The sequence below is a fragment of the Salmo trutta genome, chromosome 22 (genome assembly GCF_901001165.1).
Source record: "Salmo trutta chromosome 22, fSalTru1.1, whole genome shotgun sequence".
In the NCBI taxonomy this organism is placed as follows: Eukaryota; Metazoa; Chordata; class Actinopteri; order Salmoniformes; family Salmonidae; genus Salmo; species Salmo trutta.
In genome coordinates, this window is record NC_042978.1 from 19,515,739 (window position 1) to 19,539,856 (window position 24,118).

Here is a 24,118-nt window from a genome sequence, read left to right on the forward strand (position 1 = left end):
ACTTGAGGTTTGACGTCAAATCCATGTTGAAAACTCTCTGGCAGAGGCAGAAGGTAAGGCAGGCTCTCTCCAACAAGAAAACGAAATAAAGGCTTGCATCATATTTCCACCTATTTGTGCAGGATCTACTGGAGGAACAAACAAAACGGGTAACAAAATATTTAGTACTGTATGCATTGCATGCCTAACATGATAAACTGATAGTTTAAGTTTCAGGTTGTATTGTCACGTGCACAAGTACAGTGAAATGCCTTTCTGGCAAACTCAACAAAGGAGTAATCCATATCCGTAGTACTTTAGAGTAAAGTAGAACAAAAATACACGAGCAATAGAAATAAGAAATACACGAGATAGTCAGTAAGCTATATAACGTTACAGGGGTCTACCATAGTTCACTGTTTGCTTGGCAAGTTAATGTCAGTCTTAGGGGAGAGTCACTATAGGTTCAATGTAGTTTGAAGAATCAGACCTATTATTGTAAAGCTATGAAATATTATCCATTCCATGGTTGTTTTCATGTAGTGCAGAATTCTACTCTACCCGCTGGGCACAGACATCAGTTCAATGTCTAATTTACATTTGGTTGAGTTGTCAGCTATTTTTAATTCAACGTGAAATAAACAAAAATGCCACCATGTCATTGGATTTATGTGGGGGAAAAAATACAAAATGCCCTTACATTGAAGACTTTTTCCAAATCCAAAGAGTTTTCCATGTTGATACAATTTCATCAGATTTTGTTGGGGTTGACATTTTGTGGAAACAACACTGATTCAACCAGTTTTGGTACTCTTTTGTAGTGAAGGATTCAATTCAACTCAGGAAATTAACAGATTCTTCTCCCCCCCCCCACCCAACCATGCACAGTCAGCATATTTTCTCTCACTCAGACATGACTCCCGTTGTTGGCAGGAAGGCCACTGGCCTTGTAGCTGCCACTTTTACACCGCTCACTCCTGAAGGGTAGGTGATCTGACTTGTTTTATGGGTCATGTTATGTATGCATTTATGATTAGAGCTGTTGTTGACTTCACATTCTTCAACTTATTGTACTCTTTATCCAATCTCCCTCTCTCCACAGTGAAATCAACCTTTCAGAGATCAGACCCTACATTGACTACCTGTTAGAGCAACAAGGTGTTAAGAGTATATTTGGTAAGAGCTTCCTCTGTACCTGGCTCCTTGAGGGGTATCCCCTCCATTCAAACTTGTTCCCCCTCAGTTTTATGTCCCCACAGTAAATAAAACATCAAATTATTGAGTGACAGGTTGACGCAAAGAAAATATCAGCTGCACTGTGTCAGCACAATGGACAGAGCGGCCCGCGGTGTGTGTAGGGGGGTGATTAGGTATGACTCGTTTGGGTTTCTGTAAAAAGCGTGAAACCCTTCTCATCTCTGTGGTAGGCTAAGTGAATAATGTGATATGCCTCCGCCTGTCATTTTTTAGGGCAGAGTCAAGTTAAAAGTTACCTGGTGAGCAGGACACTGTGCTGGAGGCCGGGGGGGTGAATGTTCCTGGGTGTGGCACGGGAGTTGTCACTGTTTTGGGGTCTGGAGACAACCCCAGTGTCCACTGTGCATCGTTCGGGAGAGAATGCTCCCTGACCTGCTTCAACAAAGGGTCATGCGGGAAGTTTGTGCCCCTGCATAGCCAAAAGCTTAGTCTACATTGTTTAGGGCCTGGGCAAAGTGTTCATCTGCCTCGGGGCATCTGCTATGATGTTCCTTTATTTGCTCCGACAATCCACATTCACCAAATGGACATACCATGTTGGTCAATATGTATCACGTACGTAGTGGTCGTTTGGAATGTGCCATTCTGCCAAGCTGTCACATGTCCATGAGTTTGGGTAGTGTGCGTTTAAGCGGGGTGGTTAGAAATAGTGAACTGTGGGCCTCCCGAGTGGTGCAGAGGTCTAAGGCACTGCTTGAGGTGTCACTACAGACCTGGGTTCGATCAGTTGAAGGGAAAATGACCACTGCTACGTCCTGACAATATTTGAGGTTACTGCTTATGTGTGAGGAACGTGTCTCAAGCATAATTTTTAAACGTCACGACAAGAATAAGGGGAGGGTTGTGTGGCGAAGACACGCTATAGGCACATCTCTCTCAAATATTTTGTTTCTTTGTGGCAATTCTTTGTCAGTGTTTTTAAATGCCCCGTGAAATAAATACATATATACACATACACACAGGCAAGAAAAAGTATGTGAACCCTTTGGAATTACCTGGATTTCTGCATAAATTAGTCATCACATTTGATCTGATCTTCATCTGTCACAACAATACACATAGTGTGCTTAAAGTAATACCACACATTATTGTAATTTTTCTTGTCTACATTGAAAACATAATTTAAGCATTCACAGTGTAGGTTGGAAAAAGTATGTGAACCCCTAGGCTAATGACTTCTCCAAAAGCTAATTGGAGTCAGGAGTCAGCTAACCTGGAGTCCAATCAATGAGACGAGATTGGAGATGTTGCTTAGAGCTGCCTTGCCCTATAAAAAACACTCACAAAATTTGAGTTTGCTATCCACAAGAAGCATTGCCTGATGTGAACTATTCCTCAAACAAAAGAGATCACAGAAGACCTAAGATGAAGAATTGTTGACTTGCATAAAGCTGGAAAGGGTTACTAAAATATCTCTAAAAGCCTTGATGTTCATTAGTCCACGGTAAGACAAATTGTCTACAAATGGAGAAAGTTCAGCACTGTTGCTACTCTCCCTAGGAGTGGCTGTCCTGCAACGATGACTGCAAGAGCAAAGCGCAGAATGCTCAATGAGGTTAAGAAGAATCTTAGTGTGTCAGCTAATGACTTACAGAAATCTCTGGAACATGCTAACATCTCTGTTGACGAGTTATCGATATGTAAAACACTAAACAAGAATGGTGTTCATGGGAGGACACCACAGAAGAAGCCACTGCAGTCCAAAAAAAACTTCTGCACGTCTGAAGTTTGCTGAAGTGCACTTGGGTGTTCCACAGCGCTACTGGCAAAATATTCTGTGGAGAGATGAAACTACAGTTGAGTTGTTTGGAAGGAACACACAACACTGTGGAGAAAAAAAGGCACAGCACACCAACATCAAAACCTCATCCCAACTGTAAAGTATGGTGGAGGGATTATCATGGTTTGGGGCTGCCTCAGGGCCTGGACTGATTGCTATCATCAGAGGAAAAATTAATTCTCAAGTTTATCAAGACATTTTCCATGAGACTGTCTGTCTGCCAATTGAAGCTCAACAGAATTTGGGTGACGCAACAGGACAACGACCCAAAACACAGAAGTAAATCAACAACAGAAGAAAATACACCTTCTGGAGTCCTGACCTCAACCCGATTTTGAGATGCTGTGGCATGACCTCGAGAGCAGTTCACACCAGACATCCCAAGAATATTGCTGAACTGAAACAGTTTTGTAAAGAGGAATGTTCCAAAATTCCTCCTGACCGTTGTGCAGGTCTGATCCGCAACTACAGAAAATGTTTGGTTGAGGTTATTGCTGCCAAAGAAGGGTCAACCAGTTTGGTTTCTCAAATGACTGCCTCGCCTGGTTCACCAACTGCTACTCAGACGGAGTTCAGTGTGTCAAATCGTAGGGCTGTTGTCCAGACCTCTGGCAGTCTCTATGGGGGTGCCACAGGGTTCAATTCTCGGGCCGACTCTTTTCTCTGTATACATCAATGATGTTGCGGCTGCTGATTCTCTGATCCACCTCTACACAGACGACACCATTTTGTATACTTCTGGCCCCACCTTCTAGACCCCACCAGTTGGGTAACCCAAGGGGAGGCTGTATCTGAGCCTGGTAGACCCCACCTGTGCTTTATTGGTTAAGTCAGAATTTGCCTGATGAGAGGGTTTTTCTTTTGAATGCTGACATTTTGTGTATCTCTCTCTCTCTCTCAGAGCATCATCTTTGAAACACCAGCGCTGTGTAAATAAAGTCATTTGCACCTCTACCTGCCTCCTGCTGAATCTTTGGTCTTAGCACTGCTATAAGGATCCTATTTTACACTGATACAGGGCAGCGGAGATAGGCTACAGATTTCGCGCCAACCTGTCACTTCAAAAGCACTCAAATTAGTCTGCGTTTGAACTTTGTTTGTTGTGGTATAGCGTGAGCTAAGCAGAATTCAATATAATTCTATTGCAAGAACGCCCAAAAATGTAGCTGCCTCGCCGATTTCAACTGCCTCCTTAGTCACTTTATCCTGGCGCCGGGTCTGGCTTCCTCCTTACACAGTTATTGCTCATCTTCCCCCATTAGAACTGTGCAAAGTCATAGCAGTACTATCACTTTCCTACCAAGCTCATGCACAGCTGTAAGTTATGCCTCTGTTCTTTTCCCCAACCGCTCCACCAGTAAATGGCACGACAGGAGAAGGTATGTCTCTCACTGTGGAGGAGAGGAAGCTGCTTGCAGTGGAGTGGTGTCATCAGGGCAAGAACAAGTAAGTCTGTGAAATGCCATTCTTGCAAGCTCTAAACCCAACAAGTAATACAGAATGTGGTTATCAAATGTGTGTAATATGGTTTATACACTGAGTATACAAAACATTAAGAACAACTATTTCCATGACAGACTGACCAGTTCAATCAAGGTGAAAGCTATAATCCCTTATTGATGTCACTTGTTAAATCCACTTTAATCAGTGTAGATGAAGGGGAGGAGACGGGTTAAAGAAGGATTTTTAAGTCTTGAGACAATTGAGACATGGATTGTGTATGTGTGCCATTCAAAGGGTGAATGGGCAAGACAAAAGTGCCTTTGAACGGGGAATGGTAGTAGGTGCCTGGTGCACCGGTTTGTGTCAAGACCTGCAACATTGTCCAGTATCCCTGTGGAATGTTTTCGACACCTCGTAGAGTCCATGCCCCGATGAATTGAGGCTGTTCTTAGGGCAAAAGGAGGTGGGGGGTGGTGCAACTCAATATTAAGGTGTTCCTAATGTTTGCTATACTCAATGTATGAGGCAATACTGTTTCTGTGTGTGTATGAGTCACTGATTAAGCCTTGCTGGCTTCTTGGCACACTTTGCTGTGTCTTCACAGGCTGGAGCAGGTGATAGTGCACGTGGGCTGCATGAGTCTGAAGGACTCCCAGGAGCTGGTGAGTCATCCCTGCCACAATCTGCTGGGACTCCTGCCTACCCATAACTAGTCTAAACTCAGCACAAGGCCTTGGAACAGCTCACAGTGTAATTAAGGTGTCGTACTGTCTGTGTCCCCCATGCAGGCACGACATGCTGCTGAAATAGGAGCCGATGGGATATCAGTGATCTCCCCCTCTTTCTTCAAACCCGCCACCGCAGGTACATTGAGCCTAACTTTCGGTTGTGATGTATACTTGTGGTTCTGTTTGCTCATTACAGTATGACTATGCCATTCCACTCGGATCAACGTTGCAGAGAAATTCACTGTAGGGATTTCCTTTCCTTACTCTGTTTCCTTCCACTGAACTCAGATGCTCTGAGGATGTTTCTCCAGGAAGTGGCTGCAGCCGCCCCAGCCATGCCCTTCTACTATTATCACATTCCAGCTGTGACTGGGGTCAACTGTGAGTACTCTGCTTTCAGTTGATATGATACAGTCGGTCACTTCTTGATGCACCTCTGCATGTGATACTCTAATATTCAGGGTTTGAATTACAAGGATGTTGATTGTCAGTCACTCTTTTCTCCTGTCAGTGCGATCAAGGGATGTGTTGGAGGGGATAGCGAATCAGATCCCCTCATTCCAGGGGCTGAAGTTCAGTGGCAGCGACCTGATGGACTTTGGCCAGTGTGTCAGCTATAGTCCATCTCACTGGTCACTCCTATATGGTATAGATGAGGTCAGCACTTCATCATTCTCCTCCCTCTCTGTGCTTGTCTCTCTCTGTCAGTATGAAGATAACTTATCCTTAGAGCAGTGTTTCCCAACTCCAGTCCTCAAGTACCCCCAACAGTACTCATTTTTATTGTAGCCCCAGACAAGCACACCTGATTCAACTTGTCAAATAATCATCAAGCCCTCGATCATTTAAATCAGGTGTTTTTATTTGGGGCACCAACAAAAATGTGTACTGTTGGGATACTCGAGGACTGCCTTAGAGGAACGTCATGTTCAGTATGTTATGTTTATCTAATTAAAGAATGTTTTACTCTTTAACAGCAACTGCTAGGAGCTTTGGCAATGGGTGCCAATGGGGCTGTAGGCAGGTTGGTTTCCATTTGATATCATACTTTAACCCTGAGAACTATGCTCTCTGTGTGAAGTCAGTCCATTATGCAGACACTTACAGTGCATTCGGAGGGTATTCAGACACCTTGACTTTTTCCACATTTTGTTATGTTACAGCCTTATTCTAAAATTGATTAAATGTTTTGTTTTTTTCTCATCAATCTACACACAATACCACATAATGACAAAGCAAAAACTGGTTTTTAGAAAAACATTTAAATATCACATTTACATAAGTATTCAGTCCCTTTACTCAGTACTTTGTTGAAGCACCTTTGGCAGCAAATACAGCCTTGAGTCTTCTTGGGTATGATGCTACAAGCTTGGCACACCTGTATTTGGGGAGTTTCTCCCATTCTTCTCTGCAGATCCTCTCAAGCTCTGTCAGGTTGGCTAGGGAGCGTCACTGCACAGCTATTTTCACTTCTCTCCAGAGATGTTCTTTCGGGTTCAAGTCCGGGCTCTGGCTGGGCCACTCAAGGACATTTAGAGACTTGTCCCAAAGCCACTCCTGCGTTGACTTACCTGTGTGCTAGGGTCGTTGTCCTGTTGGAAGGTGAACCTTCGCCCCAGTCTGTGGTCCTGTTCTGGAGCAGGTTTTCATCAAGGATCTCTCTGTACTTTGCTCCGTTCATCTTTGCCTCGATCCTGACTCGTCTCCCAGTCCCTGCCCCTGAAAAACATCCCCACAGCATGATGCTGCCACCACCATGCTTCACTGTAGGGATAGTGCCAGGTTTCTTAGGAATAGTCTTGGTGGTTCCAAACTTCTTCCATTTTAAGAATGATGGAGGCCACTGTGTTCTTGAGGACCTTCAATGGTGCAGAAATGTTTTGGTACCTTTCCCCAGATCTGTGCCTTGACACAATCCTGTCTCGGAGCTCTACAGACAATTCCTTCGACCTCATGGCTTGGTTTTTGCTCTGACATGCACTGTCAACTGTGGGACCTTATATAGACGGGTGTGTGCCTTTCCAAATCATGTCCAATCAATTGTATTTACCACAGGTGGACTCCTATCAAGTTGTAGAAACATCTCAAGGATGATCATTGGAAACAAGATGCATCAGAGCTAAATTTCAAGTCTCATAGCAAAGGGTCTGAATACTTATGTAAGTAAGGTGTTTTTTGTTTTACATTTTTGTTTTGTATTTTACCCCCTTTTTCTTCTCAATTTCAATCTTGTCTCATCGTTGCAACTCCCCAACGGGTTCGGGAGGCAAAGGTCTATTTCATGCGTCCTCCGAAACATGACCCGCCAAACCGCACTTCTTAACCTCTCTGGTATCATGGGGACGCTAACGTCCCACCTCGACAACAGCCAGTGAAATTGCAGGGCGCCAAATTCAAACAACAGAAATCCCATAATTAAAATTCCTCAAACATACAAGTATTATACACCATTTTAAAGATAAACTTCTTGATAATCCAACCACGGTGTCCGATTTCAAAAAGGCTTTACGGCGAACGCACACCATGCGATTTATGTTAGGACAGCGCCTAGCCACAAGAAACCATTCAGACATTTCACAGCCAAGGAGAGGACTCACAAAAGTCAGAAATAGCGATTTAAATGAATCACTAACCTTTGATCTTCATCTGGTGGCACTCCCAGGACTCCATGTTACACAATAAATGTTCATTTTGTTCGATAATGTCCCTCTTTATGTCCAAAAACCCCTGTTTTTGTTGATGCATTTAGTTCAGTAATCCAAAGGCACAAAGCGCGCTCTCAACACCCAGACGAAAAGTCAAAAAAGTACAATAAAAGTTCATAGAAACATGTCAAACGATGTTTAAAATCAATTCTCAGGTTGTTTTTGTCATAAATAATCAATAATATTTCAACCGGACAAAAGCTTCGTCAATAGAAAAGGAGAAACAAGAAAGGCGCGCTCCCGATCACACGCTGGACTCATGTCTGGAAATTTCCACTGTCCACTCATTGAAAGTGCTGTATCTCCCTCATTTTTCAGAGTAAAAGCCTGAAACAATGCCTAAAGACTGGCCACATGTAGAAGAAGCCATAGAGATCGTGAACTGGATCCTAAGTCTTTGTATGGTGGATAGGCTTTCAATGGAAAAACAGCCTTTCAAAATAATAGTACTTCCTGGATGGATTTTCCTCAGGTTTTCACCTGCCATATCAGTTCTGTTATACTCACAGACATTATTTCTTATAGTTTTGGAAACTTTAGAGTGTTTTCTATCCAAATCTACCAATTATATGCATATCCTAGCTTCTGGGCCTTAGTAGCCGGCAGTTTAATTTGGGCACGCTTTTCATCCAAAATTCCGAATGCTGCCCCCTACCCTAGTGAAGTTAACACCCGCCCGCATAACCCTAAAGCCAGCCGCACCAATGTGTCGGAGGAAACACCATTCAACTGACAACCGGGTCAGCCTGAAGGCGCCTGGCCCGCCACAAGGAGTTGCTAGAGCGCGATGAGCCAAGTAAAGAGTTAACCCGGACGACGCTGGGCCAATTGTGCGCCGCCCTATGGGACTCCCGATCACGGCCGGTTGTAATAAAGCCCGGAATCGAACCCGGGTCTGTAGTGACACGATGCAGTGCCTTTGTCCGCTGCGCCACTCGGGAGGCCCTGATACCCTTTTTTGGGGGGGGGGGGGATTATAAATTAGCAAACATTTCTAAAACCCTGTTTTTGCTTTGTCATTATGGGGTATTGTGTAACATAACAAAATGTAGAAAAAGTCAAGGGGTCTGAATACTTTCCGAATGCACAGTATGTCTTAGGAATGCCACTCTCTCCCCAGCACATACAACTACCTGGGCAGCAGTGTGAACAGACTCATGTCAGCCTTTGATAAAGGGGACCTCCCCAAGGCCAGGACTATACAGGTACACCTCCTTTTCAGCCTCAGACAAAACAACAACTCAGGACATCATTGTAGTTTTCCTAAATCTGTGATAATCTGATTGATTCATGTCATTGATCTCCCTTTGCAGTTCCAGGTGCAAGATATCCTCTGTTATGCAATAAAGCTGGGTGAGTGAGTGCAACATTTTCACCCACAAAAGTCATTCCCATGTGTGTCATCTGGGAGATTAACCTAGAGTGAGTCTGTGCATTTTGTGATGTGATACATTGTGTTTGTGTGTGTGCAGGGTTTGATTTGTCTGTAAATAAGCAGCTGATGAGTGCGGTGTCAGGATTGGCTTTGGGCCCTCCCCGCCTGCCCTTGCTGCCCTGCCCCCATCCCAAGGCCCTCTCCATAGCACAGAGACTCCAGCAGATCCTGGGGGATCAATGACAGCAGCACGGAGGCTTGGCTTTATAGGCCAGCCTGGGAGCATTACAGTGTCGGTTAAAACAGTCATGCGTTTCTTTGTTTATCTAGACTCTCCAAGATGTCAACTTTGAAATCTCCTATTCTGTTCTCCTGCTTCTAACTGATTTTAATTAGGAGGAACAGAAAACACTAACACTGTACCCAATAAGTTTGATTTAACTGACTTTCGCCTGCACATGTATACAAATGTAAAGAAACATTCCACTGCCAGAAGCCCAAAATGCCAAAACAATAGAGTCATGCCAGAGGTACAATCAAGCATCATGTAGTAGGGCATTAAGAGCATAGCCTACTAGGGAACTGTTAAAAATACTTGGTTTTACAGATTGGCTGGGTTACAGAGGGACTTTTAGCACCTTGTATCTTAAAATGGTTTGTGATATTTAATCTATTGTTTTTATAGTGAGACCTGCAGGGTTGTTTTCTTCATACTTTATTTGTTTTTAGTTTCTTCTTTGTCGTTTACAGGAACAACAATGCATTTTTGTGTGGTTGATACCGTTTCATATAAGTACTGTATTAGACTGTAACCTAACCCTGAGTAAATTAGTACATCTATAAGTGGAATTGCCACTGACCTCAAAAGTGTGAACTGCACTCTTTCCAGTATTGTAGTCTTGCTATTATCTTTAATGTGAATTACAGTATAACTGAACTTGTATGCGAGTGAAAGGGAAATCTAAACAAAACTTGAATCATTTTTGTAAACACTCTTGGACATTGCATATGAAATAAAAGATCAACCGTTTTTGGAATGTTATGCCATATAGATTTTCACCTGTTATTCTCCCAAGTTTCATGTTCATTTGTTTGTGTGTCTCATTCTCTGTTATGACTCTGGGCTCTGCAGAGTATGACTTCAGTTTCAGATCTCTTTCAGTACTTGTAAACCAAAAAGCAGAACGATCTCAGAGGTTGTGTGCCTGCCTGCCTCTGTCAGACAGAGAAGTGCTTTGTCCATGTCAGTCCCTCTTGGCTGTAGTGTCTGCAGTCTCTCTGTGTTCTTAGTTGCTCCCTTCCTCCCTCCCCCTCTACTTTCCTGGCCCTTTCCATATCCTCTATTGACTATACTACACATTCCACCCGTGATCATACACACTTTTCACTCTTCTGATGTGAGAGGAGAGACCAAGCCAGCCTTTCTACTCAATAACAGTATCACCAACTCTTGGACAGAATGAAACTTTGGACATGTTGTTTCTTTGAGGCTATTGAAGCACAGCTGTTGTGAAATCTATTGGAATTTGATTAAATGTGTACAGGAGAGAGAGGCGGGGACAGACGGAGCCGGAGGGAATGAGAGCGAGGGGGAGAGGTGTGTGGTTTTGGCAGGGATAAGAAAAGAGATGGTTGGTCAGGAATCTGGCTGAAGGACAGGGGGAGGAACACATGATGTTCAGAAGTCTCTCAGAGGAACTGAAGCTCTCTTTGAGCCTATGCTTTGGTACGGTAAGTTGGGTTATTGATAACAGAGCAATGGTTTGGGTTTATCTTGGGCTCTGGGTGTTCTTGTTGGGGTGTAGCCCCTCACAGCTGCACGGGCAGGTTATTCTAGGTAAGGGGGAAGTGTGTGGAGGGGCAGTGGAGGGCCAGTGTGACACCAACCTCACATGTGTGTCTGTGAAGCCCGCTGACAAGGAGCATACACCCAGTGCTGGACTCTGCAGCCGTGAGTCTACCTGATACTATTCCCAATATTATGTGTTCCATATTTTGACTTATTTGTTTTATTCGAGTATTTGAAAAGCAGTTAAATGATTTGCATCCTCTAGTGAACTCCACTTTGTCTATGACAATGGAATTACAGTATTGTAACTAATTACAGAGGTGCGTGAAGTGTATCATATTGTCTATATCGCCCATAGCTCCCCTTGCCCCAGGCTGTGTGCCATGCTCTGGAGTGCTGTGTCCCCGTGCCAGGCGAGTCTGCCCTGGGGGACATGTCACTGAGCCGTGTGGCTGCTGCCCACAGTGTGCCCGTCAGATGGGCCAGGTGTGTGGAGGCCCCCACTGGGAGAAAGGCTACTGTGACAGAGGCCTCACCTGCACCCTGTTTACCGGACGCAGCCCTGCCAGACCCCCACACACCGGCGTGTGCAAAGGTAAGAGGATTGGTTCTAACAGATGGGGCTTAAGAGGGCACATTGAGGTACGGCCCCTGTACAAATGTAAGCATTGCGTAACAGCCACAGTGATGAAAGTGGTGCATGGTTGTGTATTATGTAACAGCTTACATTTGTTAATGGGTGACTGTGTATGTCTGCCTATAACATACTTAAACTCCATATTCATAATTATTTAATATCTACGTATAAATCTATCTGTTTTTTCTATACATTGTCAGGACAGAACGATGGTGTCGGGGGAGGGGTGTGTCTCTGTTAACACCTGGTCTCTAATATGAAGGAAGTCTCGAGTTTCTGCTCACCAGAGTTAGAATACCTCATGATAAGCTGTAGACCATACTATTTACCAAGAGTTTATCTATATTTTGCTATCTATTTACCACCACAAACCGATGTTGGCACTAAGACCGCACTCAACGTGCTGTATAAGTACATAGACAAACAAGAAAATGCTCATCCAGTGGCAGCGCAGGGAAACTGAAATCTGTTTTACCTTATTTATACCAGCATGTCACCTGTGTAAGTAGAGGCGAAAACACTCTAGATCACCTTTCCTCCACACACAGAGATGCATACAAAGCCCTCCCTCACCCTCCATTTAGCAAATCTGACCGTAACTCTATCCTCCTGATTCCTGCTTACAAGCATAAACTCAAACAGGAAATACCAGTTACACACATGCTTAATATAGAAGTGGTCTGATGAAGCGGATGCTAAGCTACAGGACTGTTTCGATAGCACAGACTGGAATATGTTTCGGGATTAATCCGATGGCATTCAGGAGTTTACTACATTAGTCACCGCCTTCATTAATAAGTGCATCGATAACGTTCGTCCCCACAGTGACCGTACATAGATATCCCAACCAGAAGCCATGGATTACAGGCAACGTCCGCACTGAGTTAAAGGCTAGATCTTCCACTTTCAAGGAGTGGAACACTAATCCGGACGCTTATAAGAAATCCAGCTACGCCCTCCAATGAACCATCAAACAGGCAAAGTGTCAATACAGAATCCTATTACACCGGCTCTGATGCTCGTTGGATGTGGCAGGGCTTGCAAACTATCACGGATTACAAAGGGAAACCCAGCCGCAAGCTGTCCAGTGAAACGAGCCTTCCAGACAAACTTCTGGAAGTGTCGTAGCTAGCAACACTGAACCATGCATGAGAGCACCAGCTGTTCCAGACGACTGTGTGATCACGCTCTCCGTAGCCGATGTGAGTAAGACCTTTAAACAGGTTAGCATTTACAAGGCTGCAGGACCAGATGGATTACCAGGACGTGTACTCAGAGCATGCGCTGGCAAGTGTCTTCACTAACATTTTCAACCTCTCCCTGACCCAGTCTGTAATACCTACATGCAGACCACCATAGTACCTGTGCCCAATAACGCCAAGGCAACCTATCTAAATGACTATTGCCCCGTAGCACTCGCATTTGTAGCCATGAAATGCTTTGAAAGGCTGGTCATGGCTCACATCAACACCACCATCCCAGACACCCTGGACCCACTTCAATTCGCATACCGCCCCGACAGATCCACAGATGACGCAATCTCTATTCAACTCCCCACTGCCCTTTCCAACCTGGACAAAAGGAACACCTACATGAGAATGCTGTTCATTGACTACAGCTCAGCGTTCAACACCATAGTGCCCTCAAATCATCACTAAGCTATGGACTCTAGGATTAAACATTTCCCTCTGCAACTGGATCCTGGACATCCTGACGGGCTGCCCCCAGGTGGTGAGGGTAGGCAACAACACATCTGCCACGCTGACCCTCAACACGGGGGCCCCTCAGAGGTACGTGCTTAGTCTCCTCCAGTACTCCCTGATCACCCACGACCTCCATCAATAAGTTTGCCGACGACACGGCGGTGGTGGGCCTGATCATCGACGATGAGACAACCTGGCAGTGTGGTGCCCGGACAATAACCTCTCCCTCAATATCAGCAAGACAAAGAGGCTGATTGTGGACTACAGGAAAAGGAGGGCTGAGCATGCCCCACATCGACAGGGCTGTAGTGGAGCAGGTCGAGAGCTTCAAGTTCCTCGGTGTCCACATCCCTCAGGAATTAACATGGTCCACACACAGCAACACAGTTGTGAAGAGGGCACGACAACACCTCTTCCCACTCAGGAGGCTGAAAAGGTTTGGGATGGGCCCTCAGATCCTCAAAAAGTTATACAGCTGCACAAGTGAGAGCATCTTGACTGGCTGCATCACCTCTTGGTATGACAACTGCTTGGCACCTGACCGCAAGGCACTACATCATTTCAATAATGAGTGAGAAAGTTAGACACATAAATATCCCCCACATAAATAACCCCCACAAAGAAATGCTAACCTCCCATGTTATTGGAATGTTGAGAAGTTAGCGTGTCTAACTTTCTCACACATCATTATTCATGACTCATTCAGGTAGCATCCACATTAATGTATAAGTGGTTAGAAACATTATCTTCTTATTTAGAATAAAAGTGACTCAAATTACACCGTACATTATTTACCATTAAATTATTTTGGGCACAAAATTATCTGAAACACAACCAAAACCAACAGCAAATGCATCCAACAAATTTGTAGAGTCACAAGCTTGATGTAGTCATTGCCTGCTATGAATATGGGACCAAATACTTAACTTTTTACTACTTTACTACTAAGTGAAATTGTCCCAATACTTTTGGTCCCCTATAATGGGGGAAACTATGTACAAAAAGTGCTGTAATTTGTAAACCGTTCACCCGATATGGATGAAAATACCCTCAAAGCTGACAGTCTGCACTTTAACCTCAGTCATTGTATCATTTCAAATCCAAAGTGCTGTAGTACAGAGCCAATACAACAACAACAATATTGCCACTGTCCCAATTCTTTTGGAGCTTACTGTATCTACCTCAATTACCTCATACCCCTGCACATTGACTCGGTATTGTTACCGTGTATATAGCCAAGTTATCATTACTCATTGTGTATTTATTTATCAATGTATCTTTTTTTTTGTCTCTACATTGTTGGGAAGGGCCCGTATGTAAGCGTTTAACTATTTGTTTACGAAGCATGTGACAAATAACATTTTATTTTATTTGACATATATTATAACAGATCTTCAAATAAAGTGCTACCTTTACTATCTCGTTACCTTATCCCAGTAATCTCACCCTGTCTGTGACTCTCCCCTGTCGTGTTCCAGTGTTACTTGGGCATCAGGCAGACCCCCTGGCAGACCCCCTATGCCCCTGGATGTGGGGCTGCAACGTCAGGGCAGGGGCCTGTGACTGCTACACCCTACAGACTTGTCACGCTGCCTTCTCCTATCACAGTTTGGACCAATGTCTCAAAACATTGAGAGGTGAGATATATAGACCTAGGCACCCATGTATACAGACACACACAAACTGATAAGGTTGGAAAGTACTGTAGCCTTTCAATGTTTTGTAGAATAAGCTCCAGCTGTATGTGCTTTTGAAGTTTTAGGCATATGATTGAAACTTGGCTATCGATTTTCCAGGGGATGAGCTCTGGAGTGAGATGGAGGAACAAGGGGAGCATATATGTGTGGAATGGGGCTGCGAGTTGCAGGGAAGCCAGTGTGTGTGTATGGAGAGGAGCTGCTACTCACCCACACCATTACTCTCTGAAGACACCTGTGAAAACATGCTGCGTGAGTTTCACCACAAAAATAACCAACTGCTGCAAAACAATAGAGTAAATCTATATTTTGCAAACAATATGGTATTCAAAAACTAAACATGAACATCTATACATTAATCTCCGTTCCTCTTTCTCTCCACATGTCTCTATCTCAGAGGGAGCTCGCTGCAGCAATGTTATCTGCCCTGAGGTCCAAGTCCCTTCCTGTCCTGCTGATTCCTTCCTCACTGAGCCTTACATTCCTCATGGCCAATGCTGCCCCCTGGTGCCAGCTATCTGCACATGCAACTTCGATAAATGCCCGTTGGCACCCCCGACCTGTCCTCCTGGCCAGCAAGTCCACCGTGTGGAGAGCAGGGATGGTATTCCAGGGGCTTGTTGCCACCAGTACCAGTGTGTGTAGGGTTAGGCACTGCTTAGGCAGCAAAGTGTGATGAGATGATGACAGACAAAGAGAAAGAAGAGAGAAGGGGTAGACAGGCCAAAGGAAAGTGCCAGGACCTCACACAGAGCTGGACTCGACAGACAGGACTCCACTGGTTAATAGCTGATGGACTGCATGGGCAATTTTATATGCATTATGACTCACACATTGCCTACAGTTTTTATTTCTGAAATCATGGCATTAATAGCTTTTTTGAGCAACGTAGCCTAAATGTAACTAAAACCATTTAACTACATTCTAATACATCACTGATAATGGGTTGGGAGGAATAGGGTACTGGATGTCATGTGCACATTTTTGTAATAAAGGAAACAATAGACCCCTCTTTTCAAATTACATGAGTCGTGATTTATATTTTATGCATAGTGGTCATTTTATTTAATCCCAGAGGCTATTCGATTATAATAAGTGAGGGAGTAACGCGGAACCTTTGAGGCATTCCTGTCTGGGATGGACGGACAGATTTGAGCGACACCCAAAGCGCTAGCGTTTCCGGCCAGCTCAGCGCGTCCGGAGTGTTGTGTTGTCAATCTAGCTACTGCTGTCATTGGCTTTCACTTAGCGACACTGTGGCGATCACTAGTGGTGGACAATAACAAATTCAGTTCCAAAATGGTGCTGCTGACAATGATCGCTCGGTTGGCGGATGGACTGCCGCTTGCCGCCTCAATGCAGGAGGACGAACAGGTTAAGATTTTTAGTTGTCCTAATGCCATGTATGTTAGCTTGAATTGCTAGTGCTAGCTATCTATCGACCCACCTACTATTGGCAAATAGTTGTTCGCTGGTGTGCTACGTGTGCAATATGGACCTTGTCATCTATGCAGGCCTACTTTCTTCTTTCATATTATATGAGCTTGATTGTGTCTGACATTGAAATCCAGATGGACTTATTCCAGCTGTGTCAGAGTAACAGGCAGCTAATCATTTAATGGTCTAGCTACAGATAATGTGTTTAAACAAAGAGTGTTGGTATCCATTAGTGGAATAGGTACTGTTTGATGTAGCTTGGCAATGCTTTCTTCGTCCTCGATACGTAGTAACAGGAGACTCCATTAAATGGCCATGTCCAGTTGCACAGGGTCCGTTCGAATTCAGAAAATGCTCCGTTATTAAAATAAGTACTTTTTTGCTCCATTTAGTAATCCAACACTGCCATCTTGTCTATTTCAAGTCTTCTCTAATTGACCGAGACAGGTGGGTGTCTACACCGAAGTGCCGCATTTCTTGATCAATGTGCGAAGACTTGAAATATACAAGATGGTGGTGTACACGTTGTTGGATTACTTAGACCCCCCAAATTATTTATTTTAATAAAGGAGCATTTTCTAAATTCAAATGGACCCCGTGCAACTGGACATGGCCATTTTGAGACTCCTGTTTCCACAACTCGAGGACGAAGACAGTGTCCCCAAGCTAAGGTTGGTCGAAAATGCTCTGCTACACCAAACAGTACTTATCATGTAATGTATACCAAAAATCTTCGGTTAAATCACATTATCTGGTGTAACAATCTGTAGCTGCTAATGGCCAGGCGTAGTCAGCTCATGTGACCCATTTGCTTACCATTTTGAATGTTGGGATACTGTATCTCCTTTGGTTAATAAAGTAAGTCCATTGAGTAAATTCTGCTCAAGTTAATTTGCGATTTGTGACGGTCTACTGTACTCCCACATTAAATTGTTTATCAAAAGCATCATTCATCCTTGTTATTTCCTTGTAGTCGTAGAGAATGAGGCGGCAATGTATTACTGAGTTGCTGTAGGCTACATGTGAGTCTTGCCACCTGCTGGAAGAACTCTAACATGTTTCCCTTGCTTTCCTAACTGCTCTCCCAAAGGGAAGTGAGAAGGTTGGTCTTTTCTCTGCACTGTAACCGATGCTTGGAAATCATACACATTGTTCCTGTGATGTGTTACTGTTTTTACCATACCCAGACCACCCGCTTCTTTGTTGATGACATTTTATATTGATCCCAATCATTGGTTCAGTGTCCTTTTTAAATCTTCTTGGATGCTTAACCTCTTGCTCTGTCCTGTGTTTAGTTGGGTCGGGACCTGCAACAGTACCAGAGCCAGGCTAAACAGCTGTTCAGGAAACTGAATGACCAGAGTCCCACACGTTGCACATTAGAGGCAGGCTCCATGTCCTTTCAGTGAGTTCAAACCACACTCTCTTGGCAAAACACCAGTCATAACACACCTTTCTCAAATGTTTTTTTTTTTAAAGAGTAATGACTTGCACTAATAAGCAGGTATCCACTGACCGTTATGCATTCCAGACACTGACTCGTGTTTCCCTTCTTATGTTTCTCCCTCCAGCTACGTCATAGAAAAAGGAGTAGTCTACCTAGTGCTGTCTGAAGCAAGCTTTCCCAAAAAACTTGCCTTTGCTTACCTGGAAGACCTGCAGGCAGAGTTCCATGAACAGCACGGGAAGAAGGTCCCCACTGTGTCCCGGCCGTACTCCTTCATTGAGTTTGGTGAGATTCAATGAAATATATAATCGTTAGAATCCCTACTAACAACCCAATGTTGATATAATAGGAAACCCTAGCATTAAATTATGAATAAATATGCCTTAAAGTCCTGTAATGTTTCCATGTCTCTTTTTATGGAGTTTTTCCGTCTCTGTCTACAGACACCTACATTCAGAAGACCAAGAAGTCGTACATAGACAGCCGAGCCCGTAGGAACCTGGGCAGCATCAACACAGAGCTGCAGGACGTCCAGAGGATCATGGTGGCCAACATTGAGGAAGTATTGCAACGAGGGGAGGCCTTGTCTGGTAATGTCTACTTCTTGTTCTTCCTTCTCATAGATTTACAGTGATAATGGTTCATGTAGGTCGATGTACAGTGAGGGGGAAAAGTATTTGATCCCCTGCTGATTTTGTACGTTTGCCCACTGACAAAGAAATGATCAGTCTATAATTTTAATGGTAGGGTTATTTGAACAGTGAGAGACAGGATGACAACAAAAAAATCCACAAAAACACATGTCAAGAAAGTTATAAATTGATTTGCATTTTGATGAGGGAAATAAGTATTTGACCCCCTCTCAATCAAAGATTTCTGATTGAGAGGGGGTCAAAGAGCACACTCTTAAAGGAAGTGCTCCTACTCTCAGCTTGTTACCTGTATAAAAGACACCTGTCCACAGAAGCAATCAATCAATCAGATTCCAAACTCTCCGCCGTGAAGGACTGAAATCATGCAGCGCCCGCTAGGTCCCCCTGCTCAAGAAAGCACATATACATGCCCGTCTGAAGTTTGCCAATGAACATCTGAATGATTCAGAGGACAACTGGTTGAAAGTGTTATGGTCAGATGAGACCAAAATGGAGCTCTTTGGCATCAACTCAACTCGCCGTGTTTGGAGGAGGAGGAGGAATGCTGCCCATGACCCCAAGAACACCATCCCCAACGTCAAACATGGAGGTGGAAACATTATGCTTTGGGGGTGTTTTTCTGCCAAGGGGACAGGACAACTTCACCGCATCAAAGGGATGATGGATGGGGCCATGTACCGTCAAATCTTGGGTGAGAACCTCCTTCCCTCAGCTGGGGCATTGAAAATGGGTCATGGATGGGTATTCCAGCATGACAATGACCCAGAACACACAGCCAAAGCAACAAAGGAGTGGCTCAAGAAGAAGCACATTAAGGTCCTGGAGTGGCCTAGCCAGTCTCCAGACCATAATCCCATAGAAAATCTGTGGAGGGAGCTGAAGGTTCGAGTTGCCAAACGTCAGCCTCGAAACCTTAATGACTTGGATAAAATCCCTCCTGAGATGTGTGCAAACCTGGTGGCCAACTACAGGAAATGTCTGACCTCAGTTCTTGGTGGCAAAACCCTTGTTGGCAATCACAAAGTCATGCTTTGCAGAGGGGTCAAATACTTATTTCCATCATTAAAATGCAAATCAATTTATAACATTTTTGACATGCGTTTTTCTGGATTTTTTGGTTGTTATTCTGTCTCACTGTTCAAATAAACCTACCATTAAAATTATAGACTGAGCATTTCTTTGTCAGTGGGCAAACATACAAAATCAGTAGGGGATCAAATACTTTTGTCCCTCAGTGTATAACTGAAACACCTCTTATACAAACCTTATCTCTGATGTCTAACTAGGGCCGGTCTTATTTCATTAGCATAAATGCGTATCATTGCAACAGAATGATAATAGGTAGAATGTAAATGTTAGGTAGAATTTACTAGATTCACTAATAAAAGGGAGTATCACTTCTGCTACATACTGTTTGCCAAGCTCTGACAAAGAATAGTGCTTCAGAGGAAGAGGAAGCAGATGCCATTCTCACTTGTTAAATGAGGATTTGTTCTGGTTTCTGTTCCCTCTGATCACCTGGATCCACTCCTATCACATCCAGCTCTGGACTCCAAGGCCAGTAATCTGTCCAGCCTGTCGAAGAAGTACAGAAGCGATGCCAAGTACCTGAACACTCGCTCCACCTATGCTAAGCTGGCCGCAGGCGGGGTCTTCTTCATCATGCTTATCGTCTACATCCGCTTCTGGTGGCTCTGAGAGAGGAGAGGAGATAGAGGAGGGGTTGGAGAAGAAGAGCTGGAAGAAGTTGAGCTCTGGTCTCACATTCTATCCAATATGGGATCCCTCCTTTTAACACAAGACTGTTGACTTATTTTTCCCAACTGTCTGTCCATATATCTATAAAGTAATTACATGTTATGTTTTATTAGCAATTACGTAGTCATCCTGTAGTGGTTATACCTTGGAGTTGAAAGAGTGTGAGTATTGCATGTGAGAATGTGACAGAGGAAATGTTTGTTTTCCTGTGTGTGTTTTACCAAAACCTGTATGATGACAAATCTTCTCTTATCAATTTAGTTGTGTATAGCAGTAAGAAAGAGAATCTACATAATTGTATTTACCCAGAGGACATCATAAGGGCTTTGCCGTTAATAACACTACTATTATTATGTTGGCATTGTGGTTTGGTGGAGATTTCTTAAAGGTTAACCTCCTGTTCTGGGGTAATCAATCACATTACATGTGATATTGGCTGCAGAAATAATATTCCTCATTCACCTTCATCTTCACACTGAGAGATTGGAACAGTTTATCACCAGACCAGACATGTTCATCGGTTGATGTCTAAAGGGGGCATCTTTTATTTTGTAAAAAGTTTACACAAGTGAAGACACCATGTTAAAAAAAAAAAAATCAGGATGAGAATTGTAGCTAGTTTGTTATGTAACTGGCTTATGCTAATCAGTGGCTGGATAGGCTAATGAATATCAACTTCACTGTTTCATCTGCTATAAATAAAATGATTTTCACTAAAGTATTGAGTTTCTACTACAGAATGCAAACTTGCTAACAAATCAAGATGCATGCTGTACCGTTCTAATAGAAACACTTGTATTCCTGCCCGGTGCTTGTTCATGAACTTTGGACACAGCCAGTGGTGGTCTATGCATACCATCAGGTCAAAGTCAGACCTCTAAATACATAAGAGGAAGGGGTGTCATCAGCTGAGTTTTGGTCAAGTTGTGTTTGTTTAAAAGAACCAACAGCTACTGGTAGGCCTGGTTCATGCATCAGCTCAAGCTATTCCTATCCCAGCCAGCAGTTGGTGCCCTTTGCTTATGATAATGTTGCAAGTGAAAATGGCATTCCCTTGCAACTTGTACTGTTGCGGCGAAGACTTCTGCACAAGATCTTAGGGTAGTATTGGAAGAAAAATATAGACTGCTGCTTCCGGGGTAGAAAAAACTATTATCTACATACGTTTAGAAAGTGCAGAAGCTAGTTTCTGCTCACATAGTTTGAACAGGAAGTGGGCATAGCAGAAATGAGAAGCAGCGGAGGGTAGCGTCAGTAGTAGCATGCAGAGCTAACCACAGGGCACAGGCTAGCCTTTTCACCTCTCACCACACTCTCATCTTCAAGGGAAGTGTGTGTGACTGACCTAGTAGAGACAGTCTTTACAGGAAGGACACATCAGATACGGATGGTACTTAATGGATTCAAAATGATAATGCAGCCTACAGTCATCACTATAGTCGCCATTATTCTAGTCTATGTTACATTTCCGGAATCAGCCCATATGCTTCACATGAGCTCTTGGCACTTACATTTTATTTCACACCCTATAATAGATGTGTCCAGCACCACTTATCAATCTCGCAATCTTATTTTATGCAGGTAGAAACAGTAACAAAAGTTACTAAACAAGTGGAACTCAAAGCTGTAAAGCAATTTGCATTTATTTCATGAAATTTACTTTGAAAGGGTAGAGTTCATACTGTTGATCCCTCTTGTCAAATAACTCTCTTGCTAGTCAAATCACTCTGTCTTGTTGGAGGTGCGTTTGAATGGGTTCCTCAGGCCTTTGGCCATGGCTGAGAAGACCCTGATGATGAGTCTTTTTTGGGCTTCTCCTCCAGCTGAAAGATGGAGGAAGAAATGTCGCGAACTGAAGGCTCAGCACCATGAGGCTCAATGTGAGGGGCTAAAGACAGGAGAGGGTGGGGGGCAGAGAGTGAAGGAATGAGAGAGATGTATTTATCATTGTTCCGTAGCAACTGCTATTTACATGTTCCTAACACACACCTAAACAAAATTACAAATCTAGTTACAGTTGAGCTCTCAAATATTGTTCCCGTGGAAATGTCCATCAGCAGAGGAAATATGGTCCTGGACTGACTGGCAGTTCTTGTGTCCTCTCTTGGAAAGCTAGCGTGAAACAGAAATAAATTACGAAGGGAATATGTAAATAAATGTAACTCCTCCTAATCCCAAAGCCAACAATATAGTCTTGAATAGCAGATGCCGCTCTTGTATTTCTCTCATCATCTCCACATCAATAACACAACCTAATTGGGAAAAAACAATAAATCTGTCTGATGTACCTTGAAGATCCTGAGTTTGGTCATTGGAAAACAATGGAAAAATCTTCCTTTCTGCTGAGCCTCGATCTCTGCTCTTTATTTACGCCCCTGAACGCCCTGTGGACAAACAGGATTCGTGGAGCAGCCGGACGCAGAGCAGAACTCAGACAGGACTTGTCTGATGAGCTGCTGAGATGTTGTCATGTACGCGGACTATTGGGAGGGCCCATCTAGAACTGGGAGTAACACGAAGTACCTGGGATGCTGTGGCTCAACATGCTATTGGATGGTCCTACCTGATCCAACCCCCATGATGAGGGGGGAATCAGAGAAGGCAGCAAACAGTGCTTCACCGACTCCTGCAAAGGTGTATAGGTCTTCAGAGCCAGTAAGATATGAGAGGAGAGCTGCCCTGCCATCTCATCAGCTCCTTGGACCAGTATTTAATTTCAAGAGCCAGCAGCCTTCTGTCCACCGGGCTAAGGCTCCACTCCTCAGGTTCACCCCCAGGATACAAGCCAGCACCGGCAGCAAAATCTTGAGGGCCGTATGGGTCACGATCTTAACGATCTTCAGACACAGCATGGATAGCTGCTCGAACGTCAGCTTTAGCCAACAACGGTGTAGGGTTTTGTCAATATCTTAATTTTGTTTTGCCTTTCAGATGACACCCTATTCCCTATATAATGCACTACCTTTCACCAGAACCCTATCTAAAGAGACTTACGTTATTCTTCATGCCATGCTTGATCACTCTCCATTGGCTGGATAAAAAAAAGATATATATTTTAATTGGTGTTCACTGGTGTTAATGAAGTTACCGTGTCACCAGATAGCCATTAGCTACAACAAGAGTCTATTCCATTAATAGTGACTACCGAGTACATGAGCCATTTGTTCTAGGCTTATGGTTAGAGTGAAGGGTATGGTTGAGGTTGTGTGTAGTGATTGCTGTTATTGTATTTGAGGTTAGTGAAAGACATGGGACACTCATCCGTCAGACTTCAACTTCTCAGGTAGTTGAGGAGGATTGGAGCACAGCCTTTCGCTATGTTGAGAGAAGGCATTAGAGTCCTCTGAGCCTCTTTCTCCAGCTGCTCAGTGGTAGACCTCCGGTCCATTTTAACCACACCTGGGTCCCTGAGAGGACTCTCGGGAACCACAAAGAGAAATATGGAGTTGAATCTTAAGTTATATGGTTCCCTCTCCTCGTCTTATTTCCTTCAACTGTACTGATTTGATAGCACTGGACAGGTGAAAGCATATCCAACATCACCATAACGCAATGAACACACCTCAGATCGGTCAAACTCATTGTACAAAAGGCCGAGTGTCTGCGGGTTTTCGCTCCTCCCTCGTACTTGATTGATGAATTAAGGTCACTGATTGGTAAGGAAATCCCTTAACCTGGTTGTCTACGTCTTTATTGAAAGGATAAACCAAAAACCAGCAGACACTAGACC

The 24,118-nt window shown here is 43.8% G+C and overlaps 3 protein-coding genes across 5 annotated transcripts; all 3 read left to right on the forward strand.

The window, feature by feature from the left end:
* Positions 1-5: 5 nt before the first annotated feature.
* On the forward strand, positions 6-10,314 carry npl (N-acetylneuraminate pyruvate lyase (dihydrodipicolinate synthase)). Of its 3 annotated transcripts, none has more exons than XM_029707107.1 (12): positions 6-53; positions 891-963; positions 1,082-1,155; positions 4,375-4,462; positions 5,064-5,121; positions 5,248-5,323; positions 5,476-5,568; positions 5,699-5,844; positions 6,165-6,211; positions 9,013-9,097; positions 9,206-9,245; positions 9,365-10,314. In XM_029707107.1, exons 2-12 carry the CDS (start codon positions 893-895, stop codon positions 9,508-9,510), a joined length of 924 nt encoding a protein of 307 aa, XP_029562967.1. In that variant the 5' UTR covers positions 6-53; positions 891-892; the 3' UTR covers positions 9,511-10,314. The 3 variants fall into 3 exon arrangements, with proteins under 3 accessions (XP_029562967.1, XP_029562966.1, XP_029562965.1); XM_029707106.1 differs by having other exon boundaries at positions 8-149; XM_029707105.1 differs by having other exon boundaries at positions 9-149; positions 868-963.
* Positions 10,315-10,958: 644 nt separating this feature from the next.
* Positions 10,959-16,113, forward strand: LOC115158312 (cysteine-rich motor neuron 1 protein). The gene is made up of 5 exons (XM_029707104.1): positions 10,959-11,218; positions 11,415-11,651; positions 14,875-15,033; positions 15,193-15,345; positions 15,491-16,113. The coding sequence occupies exons 1-5, from the start codon at positions 11,026-11,028 to the stop codon at positions 15,736-15,738; spliced, it is 990 nt and encodes a 329-aa protein (XP_029562964.1). The 5' UTR covers positions 10,959-11,025; the 3' UTR covers positions 15,739-16,113.
* Positions 16,114-16,256: 143 nt separating this feature from the next.
* Positions 16,257-21,106, forward strand: sec22bb (SEC22 homolog B, vesicle trafficking protein b). Its single transcript, XM_029707109.1, has 5 exons — positions 16,257-16,467; positions 17,826-17,935; positions 18,102-18,262; positions 18,421-18,567; positions 20,174-21,106. Exons 1-5 carry the CDS (start codon positions 16,393-16,395, stop codon positions 20,326-20,328), a joined length of 648 nt encoding a protein of 215 aa, XP_029562969.1. The 5' UTR covers positions 16,257-16,392; the 3' UTR covers positions 20,329-21,106.
* The last annotated feature ends 3,012 nt before the right edge of the window (positions 21,107-24,118 follow it).

Excerpts from the sequence above, each read along its gene's own strand:
- npl (XM_029707107.1), top strand. The coding sequence starts at position 893 with ATGACTCCCGTTGTTGGCAGGAAGGCCACTGGCCTTGTAGCTGCCACT. Across the intron at positions 5,845-6,164 it reads TCCTATATGGTATAGATGAG|CAACTGCTAGGAGCTTTGGC; the intron begins GTCAGCACTTCA and ends ACTCTTTAACAG. Across the intron at positions 9,098-9,205 it reads CCAAGGCCAGGACTATACAG|TTCCAGGTGCAAGATATCCT; the intron begins GTACACCTCCTT and ends CTCCCTTTGCAG.
- LOC115158312 (XM_029707104.1), top strand. The coding sequence starts at position 11,026 with ATGGTTTGGGTTTATCTTGGGCTCTGGGTGTTCTTGTTGGGGTGTAGC. Across the intron at positions 11,652-14,874 it reads ACACACCGGCGTGTGCAAAG|TGTTACTTGGGCATCAGGCA; the intron begins GTAAGAGGATTG and ends GTCGTGTTCCAG. Across the intron at positions 15,346-15,490 it reads CACCTGTGAAAACATGCTGC|AGGGAGCTCGCTGCAGCAAT; the intron begins GTGAGTTTCACC and ends TCTCTATCTCAG.
- sec22bb (XM_029707109.1), top strand. The coding sequence starts at position 16,393 with ATGGTGCTGCTGACAATGATCGCTCGGTTGGCGGATGGACTGCCGCTT. Across the intron at positions 16,468-17,825 it reads CAATGCAGGAGGACGAACAG|TTGGGTCGGGACCTGCAACA; the intron begins GTTAAGATTTTT and ends TCCTGTGTTTAG. Across the intron at positions 18,568-20,173 it reads ACGAGGGGAGGCCTTGTCTG|CTCTGGACTCCAAGGCCAGT; the intron begins GTAATGTCTACT and ends TATCACATCCAG.